Source organism: Phaethon lepturus, unplaced genomic scaffold, assembly GCF_000687285.1.
Source record: "Phaethon lepturus isolate BGI_N335 unplaced genomic scaffold, ASM68728v1 scaffold25176, whole genome shotgun sequence".
NCBI lineage: Eukaryota > Metazoa > Chordata > Aves > Phaethontiformes > Phaethontidae > Phaethon > Phaethon lepturus.
Window position 1 is genome coordinate 1 of NW_010544485.1, and position 8,700 is coordinate 8,700.

An 8,700-nucleotide genomic window follows, 5' to 3' on the forward strand; every position below is an offset into this window, starting at 1 on the left:
AGGCGGTGCCGGGAGGTGAAAGCCGGCCGGGCCGTGTGTCCGTAAACACGGGGCAAACGGCCTCGCGCTGCCGCCTGATCCAAGCGTGAGGGCCTGGGATCCCGCTGGACATCAGGCGGCTCGGGCAGGTTACCCGGGCTTTCACCGTGAAAGTGTTTATTTACACGGGTGTGGAGCTGCCTGTGCGCCTGCTTCTTTGTAGGGCTGGGCTGTGGGCTTGGGGCGCGGGTCGGTGACCTAAACCTCCTCTGCTGTCATCGCGGCTCCCTGAGGGGGGGACGTGGAGGTGCTGAGCTCTTCTCCCCGGGACCCGGGCCCAGGAGGCCGGGGAGGGGCTCAAAGCTGCGCCAGGGGAGGTTCAGACTGGAGAAGTGGAAGCGTTTCATGACCGAGGGGGTGGTCAGAGACTGGGACGGGCTTCCTGGAGAGGTGGTCGGTGCCCCAAGCCTGGCAGTCTTTTAAGAGGCGTTTGGACACTCCCTTTACTAGTATGTTTTAACTTTTGGTCAGCCCTGAAGTGGACAGGTCATCAGTTGGACTGGATGATCGTTGTAGGGCCCTTCCAACTGAAATATTACTGAAATTAATACCAGAAGCAAGCAATTTTCCAGGTTAGGTAACTGAAAAAACGGCTGCGATACCTTTTGCAAAATTTAATAGTAGCCAACATTGCCTTAGGTCTCCACTCAAGGAGATACTGACGTTGTATGTAAGATGACGGGAGTTTCAGCTCTAAGAGTGAAATCTTATGGAAACTTGGAGAAAAAATAAAGAAAAGAATGGCTGTAACACAAAGTTCATTCCTATAAGATACAGATTTTAACAATTGATACAGAAGTAAGAGATAAGGAATCACACCTGGGATGGGGGTTGTAGTGGGGAAAAAGTGAGGATTATTACAGACTCAGTAAAAACAAAAGCACACTTTTGAAAGTTGCTCTACTGGAAAAAAAAAAAGATATTTCTGCCTTCGTGGTAGCTGAAGCTTGGTGTTCTACTGACAAAACAGGCTGTTGGTTGTACTGAATTGAAGTAGTGTTTCCCTTTTGCTGTGAGAGGTTTTGCAGGTGACGTGTTTGTAGATGATCTGACTAAACTTATTAAGGCTGTCTGCCAATGTGATAACTATGTCTGCTATTCTGTAAACACCATTACTCATTCATTCTGTGTTATCTTAGGTGTGCAGGCCGCTTGTCAGGATGCCACTGTCACGCAGGAGCTTCTGCACGAGGGGTTTCACAGGTGGGTTGTCACCCTGGTGCTGCATCAGAATAACGTGCCGGGTAATTTTACATGTGAAGAAGCTTCTTTTCTAATTCGTGCACTGTTGTATCAACTCACTGAGCTGTGATCTGTAGGCTTGGCTAGGACCAGGAGTTTATTAGCACGATCAAGTATTTAACAATCACAAGCTATAGCAGAGGAAGAGCAGGAGGTCCTTTTCTAAGATGAAGATCTAGGAGGCTGTTGGTAGTTCTGAGAAGTTAACAAAGAAGTGAAACTTCATTTTGGTCATGGATGTGGAACTACATCTTCCTCACTGGAGAAGGACAGCATGGCTCGACAGGGAACCGTTTTCTGAATTTGCAGCACATCATATGCGAGAGCTGCATTTAATCTGTGCATTTGAGAGTATGTCTCTCGGGGGGTTTTGTGCCACCTTTTGAAGTGCAGGTATAAACCTTTGGCTTCTGTTCCTTGTTTGAAGGGACCTGGTCGTGAAGGTAGAACTCGGTGCAGTGGAGAAGGATGCAGGACGATGCACAGTGGCAGCTAGAACTCGCCTTCCACCAGGGATCTACGTGGATCCCTATGAGCTAGCATCACTGCAGCAGCACAATTTAACAAAGGTAACAACCCCAAAGCTAAGATATCTGACAGTTACTCAGATAAGGACGAGTACGCTCAGGAAGTTGTAATCTCTGGTCATTATCTGGCTCGTTGAACCAAGGTGATTAATTCCTTTTCCTGGAAGGTGATGCTGCGCAGTATCATCTTTGTGACATCTCTCAGCTTGATCAGCATCGCCCAGTGCAGGGCATTCTGTGTCACATGCTGCTGGTATTTCTACACATAGGTGTGTGTGCGTGCCGGGGAGCCACTGCAACTCTGCTCAGCCCCGTATAAGCGGCTATGGTAAAAGCTGTTCAGGTTGAAAAGACCAAGGTTAACCCCCACAGAAGAGGTGGTGGAGGGCTCTAAGTAGTGTTCTGTGCCTTCGGGATGAATAGCTTCACAGCTTCATTCTCATCACAGCCTTTCCGTGTTGCTTTCTGGTTGTTTGCTTCACATTTTGGGTAGAGAGATGTGCTAAGGCTACAGCTTTAAGGTGATCTCCTTAGGTGCTTTGTTCAGTTAAAACATATGGATGCAAAGATGCTGGGCAACCTTTGCTGTTGGGAGTCTTGCAGGTGCTGGTATGGCCTTGCTTATACGCATCACTTCGCTAATACCTCTTAGGTTTGGCTATAGGCATGGTTGCACTGTAAACTTTTCACATGTTAAGAATCGCTTGTTGGAGCAGGACTTGACCGTTATTTTGGAATAGCTTAAGGACAGAATTTCCAACTTGATCTTCCTGACCACAAAATTGGGCCCAGTGTTAGAAAAGAAAATGAGGAAAATAGTTTTCCCTCTGATGCTGCAGTAAGTTACCACAGCAGACAGTGGCCTCTTAAATCCCAGAATTATGCACAAAATGTTCATACTTTTGTTTTTTCCTGTACCCCTCCTTGTGTCGATTCTGATCACAACCACTTCTGTATCTTTCTCTACTTGCAGGCGGTGTTAATTCCCGATGTCATTGATGTGGAGGCTCCTGAGTACTTAGCCACAGATCTTCTTGTTCTCCTGTACCTGGAACCCGACCCTCGATGTTCTCACTGTTTTAGAGCTGCCTTGCCCGTGCATGGGCGGTACCACCGGCCGGCAGAAGAGAGTGAGGAAGCGTTGGTTGTTCTGAAGAGCCCAGAAGTACTGGTCTGCTGCTGTGACAGTGAGATTCTCATTACGTGTTCTTTTGGGAAGAGAGGAATAATGGTGGGCAATCCGGAGTTGGAATCTGGTTCTGTATTTGTCTTCTGGAGGTGGAGCTCTCAGTAGCCATGTGAACACGAGGGGAAGATAGTGGCCCTGATAAAGACCATGCTCTCTTCCTCTTTGAACGCTGCTGCTGCCTGACCAAGGCAGATTAATTGTCAGCAGACTTCTTGGTGTTGCGCTGCTGCCGCCGTTGTACCCTTGTGCTGAAAGTGTTGGCAGTCAGTCTGGTTGTCACAGTTTCTGCAGGCCCTGGCTTGTTAAAGGTCACCTGCTCAGACCGCGTTTTCCCAGTGTTTCTCTGGGCAGCTGAAGCCATGCATGACTTATTTAATATTCACTATCAGGTATTCAGAGTAATCAAAGTATTCTGGTGGTTTCTAACACTCTCTTCCTGCCTTCCCTATATATGAGAGGAATGTAGAAAACTTAGTCCTTGAAGGTTAGCATGGTTGGAGTCTCAGACTCTTGTGAAACTAGAACCTGATATCCACTGACAATGAATGTTTTAAGTTATACGAACAATGAAATCCTCCACTTTTGCTACAAGTTATATTTATTTTCACAAAATCATTCTTACCAGCTGCCAACTCAGATGTGCTAATGATTCTCAGCTCCTTTATCTTCACTTGCTCATTATTTGAGCAATGATTTTCTGGGATAAGCCTAGGGGCAGGGAAGACTGCCTGGTCAATTAAAAAAGGGGTGTGCAATCTTCCCATTTTTCTGCCACATTTACTACTTATGAGCAGGAGAATATATTTATTGTTAATATGAAAGCATGTGAAGTATTGGAGGGGAGTTCTTTCATGTGCCAACAGGAGGCCAACATGGAGAAATGGAAGAATGACTTCTGTGTTTTGGAAAAGAGAAGTTATAACTATATGGCTAAAGTTGAGCGGTCTACAGGCCAATGATGAATTCTTTGCCTTGTTAAGGATAGAAGGGCCAAGATACCACATAGATGAGAGTCTTCCTTGGGTACTGACTGTATCGGGAAGGGAAGAGTTGTGAAGTTCATGAAAAGGACTGCCCAGTGCCGCTTTGACCGTGCAGGTTAGCCAGCACATTTCTGTCAGTGCTGCTTCACCTGTTGGCTTTTAGGGAGTAGATTCTGTCTAGCTTTTGTGGAGGAAAGACACCTCATTTGGGAAAGTTTTGCAGGCCATATTGTTTCATCCTGTCTGGATCCTGCTGATGCATTAATGTCTTCTGTAGATTGCCTGTCAAGAGAGTGTTGGAAGCCTGCTGAAGCAGAGGCTCCCTGTTCAGGCAAAAACGACGGCCCCTGTCAGTGGTACAGCGTAACACATGAACCTGTGAGTTCTTATTTCTGGTGGGAATTCTTGGTTCTCGTTTAAAAATTGTTGCCTTTTTTTCCGTGATTAGCAACCTCCATAGCACAGGAACTAATCAGTAAAAGACTAGTTGTGTGATTCCTCTTTAAGGAGGCTTCCTTCTTCCTTTTTAACCAGCTTTTAATGGGTGTCCTCCTGCCCTTCTGAGATGCTTGTAGTCACTCTGTGTTCTTTTAGTTCTTAATAGTGGCTGCTCTCCTTGTCTTTTTTAATAGTTTACTTGGAATTCTAGAATATAATTGGCAGTGGTCAAATTAAGAAAGGTCTTTGCAAAACAGGTGCTTCAGAGGAATAGCAAGGTAGAAAACTACTTTATGATCTAACCAAAGGAGGGGTAAACCCCCAAAGATTGAAGGGATAACATCTTTAAAAAAGGCCAGTTCTGTTTGGTTACATGTTATCTGATTGGCTAAGTATCTAGGAAAAGGTGAAGTTTCTTCATTCTGTGTTCGAGGAAAGTTGGATCTTTAGTGTGGCCAACAACTGCCTTTGATACTCAAAAGTTGCAGTAGCAACTTTTTTAGGTTCAGAAATAAGACTAATTTGTCTCATAACAAATCTGTTGTTTTTGTGACAGCTATGCCTTCCCATATTTAAGATACCTGCAGATGTCTGGGATATCTGCAGCTCTGAATGTCCAAAAACATTTTGGAGCTTTCTGCATCACAGAGAAACCAAATAGAGAAAACTGACTTGTCAGTGATCTGTGAAATGCTCATTCCAAGAGCTTCTCTCTTCTGTGCTGTTACGTACGTATCCTCAATGGCAAGCCTATCGTAAGAACAAAGATACAGAGGATATAAATGGCTACCCTTTAAAATGGTAGCAGATAAATTTATTGAACTCTGTACCGCAAGAGTGGCTGGCGCTCTGTTTGCTGTAAATTAAAAGGTGATGTCCCATCTTGGTTTTGATTCCAAATCCTAGAAGAAGCCTTAGCAACGGACTAATTAAATAGTGGTCTGGTTACTAATCCTCTAAGTTGCAGTCAAAAAGAAATAGCTTGTTAAATGTGTGTAATCCATTTATTTTTCTTTGTAGGCATATGAGGAGTTGGTTCTGCAGGTTCCAGTGGGGCTCAGGCAACATTGTTCCTTGGTGTGTGTCCTGACTCTTCTTGCCACGATGCTCTGTTCCAGTCTGATTCTCTCAGCCGTGTGCAAATACGGACACTTCTCCCCAGTGACCTGCTCAGAATAAAGAAATATGGAATGACTGACCTCCGTCCAGTGAAACTAACTGAATATTACATCAGCTTCCTAAATGAATCCTACTCCTCTGTTATTTATATCTTGCTAATGCGCAGGAGTCCCATAATGGGTAATAGTTCCCTTGGCCTAATTCTTACAAACACCTTTCGCACACCAGAAGACAGTTTTGGTGCACTGTCGATAGACAAAGCAGATGGAGGGTGGGAATAAGCGCTGCAAAAAGCTGGGAGGACTGCCTCGGTCTCCGATTCCCTCCCCCTGGCCCAGAGCCAGCTTCCACTACAGTGCTGCCTCTTTCAGAGGTGTTTGTATTTCTTGAATTTAAACCAGCAGACTCAGGGATTGGTTATTAAGGGTATGAAAAGCATTATTTGTCATTAAAATTTCTGAATCTTAAGCTTGTTTACACTATCCAGATGGGTTATGTGTGAATTTGTGAAGAGACATTCTGTGTTTACCTGGGACAGGAGAAGGCTTACATAATCTCTCCCATTCTGTTAACTGGGAGGGATTAGCTGTTCTTGGTCAAAATAGTGAGAAATGAAAGGGTTTAGAAAATCTGGAGGAACTTTCTCCCTATACCAGAAGCTGAAAGAATAACTTTTGGAAGACAAAAGATGATTGAAAGAAGCAAATATTTAGAAGACTTGCATTCAGCCATCAGAACAGTTGATAAATACAAGGAAATTGAGAGGAAATTACTTAATGGAAAACCTGAGTTGCTCTGGATTGGCAGAAGAGCTCGGTTGCTGTTTCTAATTGTCAGTAGGTGGCATTGTGAGCTTACAGTAAATCCTGGGTACTGTTGGTGGAGAAAATAGATTTTATTCCCTATAAACTGAGACTAAGTTAGTAAAAGCAGGTGATTTGGGGCAGTGCGTGTGCAAGGGGGATGAATGAAAATTCTGTTTTTTCAAATTCTGTCCTCCTTTTGGGTGCTCTGTGTGCAGCCAAGACTTCTCATCAGCAGAATTGTCCTTTCATCACTGTCCAGCTGTAGCTTCAGGATCCCTTGGGCATCTTTATGCTCCTGCTGGAATTCAATAGCGAGCTCGTCTTGTGACTTCGCCTACGACAGGTTGGCAAGTGCTTCTGACACTGGGCTCTTGTTTTCCTCCCTTGACTGTGCTGAATGATGATGGCTGCGCCAGTGTTTCATCCGCTACCTCAGAGGAGTCATGCACTGCATCTGCTTGGGGGAAGGGAGAAATTAGAACAATTGCAGGGAGATTTGGTGGCCTGTCTAACCACATCAGCGCAGCAGGGCTGTGGACCGGAATTGTAATTGTCTCCAAATGGGATTTTTAATTTCCAGAGTTGCGTTTGCTCTTGTGCTCTCTCTCTTAGGCAGGTAAGTAATTCTGTCTTGCTGTCTGACCCTTGGAATGGCAACATCCCAGATTGCCATTCAGCTCTGGCAGGTCATGATCACTGGGAAGCTCACAGTTTGTGGGTTTTTTTTCTTTTTAACATCAGGTAATTCCAGTTGAAAATCACAGGTTGGATTTCTTAGCGAAAGCAAGCTGCCTGATTCCAGTCTAGTAAAAGGAAACGGTAATGTCCTTTGGACAAATGAGGAAAAAAAACTGCCGGTGGCAAAAATGTCTAAGTGAATGATTTGGAAATCTGTACAAGTGCGGATGTGAGGATGGAAACCCACATCAGTGGTAAGATGCCACAGGAGAAACTGAGGCAGGAGGGGCTTGAGTTACAGGGGGCTTGGCACTGTCAGTGCTAAACGAGTAGTTGACTTCAGAACAGCTTCAATGTGGACTAATCAGTTTGGCTGGCAAGTGGCTCATCACGCGTATCTAAAATTTAGCAAGATCCCACTGACAAGCTTTTCAGATGAACTTGAGTAATATTGATTCTGACTAATGTAAAATATGAGAGGAACTGCTGAACTTCTCAATGGATGTTTTTTTGTTACAGCAAGTAGCAAATACTTGCTCTTTTAAAATCCATAGCATTTGTATTCTAAATATAGTAGACAAGCTTTTCTTTAAAAGCTGTAAATAACTAATAACTATTGTAGTGTTAAGTATGAAGGTATTTGCCAGTTAAACTCTCCCTCCCATACCAGAAATACTGTCATTAAGTAAGCACTGCATTTAGCAGTCATGCCTTCATGGTGTGCCAGACACAGGAGGATGCAGGTGCCAGCCCGACAGGGATCACTGGCAGATATGGAGGACAAGCCATAAGGCAGTCGCTTCCCTGTGGAAAAATTTTGGCAGCCTTGGAGACAGAAATGAGGAGGCTATGAGTTCTTAGCAAGAGAAGCCAGATACAAGGGTCAGACACAAACATATCCATCATTAATGTGTGTAAGGACGGAATTAGAGCAATGAAAGAAAAGGGGAAGGGGCAAAGGTGTTCAAAGGCCGTGTTAGGAGTTAAGACTTTCTGAATCACTAATGAATAACAAAACAAAAAAGCCCTCCTAGTTTGTTTAAAAAGATGTGCCTGGGGAGGGAGGCAGAAGAATGGGAGGGGGGTAAGGATTCTGAAAATGGTTTGGAGCAGGAGCCAAGTGGGTTTAGAGCCACAAGGCTGAAGCAGCAAGAAGTAAAGTGACCTTACAGGGGAGGAAAGTAGAGCTGAGGGAAGTTCAGAAATCTGCTGTGGTTTCTCAAGAGGTACACGCAGAGATGAATTAGCAAAAGTTTGATCCTGGGAGGATCAAATATGGAGTTGAGTCAGAATGGGAAAGTAACAAAGCAATATGCAAAGAGAAGTGAAGGCGATGGCCTTGCCCGCAGTAGGACATAGACCAGAGCCGTCTCCAGCAACCACAGCAGGGTCACTGTGGAGTACTGTTCCTGGAAGAATGGGGTTGAAATAAGGCAGGTCTGTAGGGACAAATTTTCTGAGACTCTGCCGTAATTCTGTGGAGAGTAAGTGAGAAGGTAGTCAGCAAGCGTTGGCTGAAAGCGACAGAAGCTGGAAAGCCTGATTTGCGCTCTTTCTGCCTTGTATGGAGGTTTGAGGCCGTAGTGCAAGCCTGCTATTTTGCCCTCTCCAAAACCTTTATGAAGAGTAGCTGCCTGATGCATGTCACAAATCACAGAATCACTAAGGTTGCAAAGGAC

The 8,700-nt window shown here is 44.7% G+C and overlaps 1 protein-coding gene across 1 annotated transcript; it reads left to right on the forward strand.

Annotated features, from left to right (window-relative positions):
- Positions 1–1,067: 1,067 nt before the first annotated feature.
- Positions 1,068–5,597, forward strand: PIGX (phosphatidylinositol glycan anchor biosynthesis, class X; the record flags this gene model as incomplete). The annotated part of the gene is made up of 5 exons (XM_010288712.1): positions 1,068–1,242; positions 1,709–1,850; positions 2,782–2,995; positions 4,258–4,358; positions 5,439–5,597. Coding segments are annotated over 5 exons (791 nt in total), but the record flags the coding sequence as incomplete, so codon positions are not given.
- Between the last annotated feature and the right edge of the window lie 3,103 nt (positions 5,598–8,700).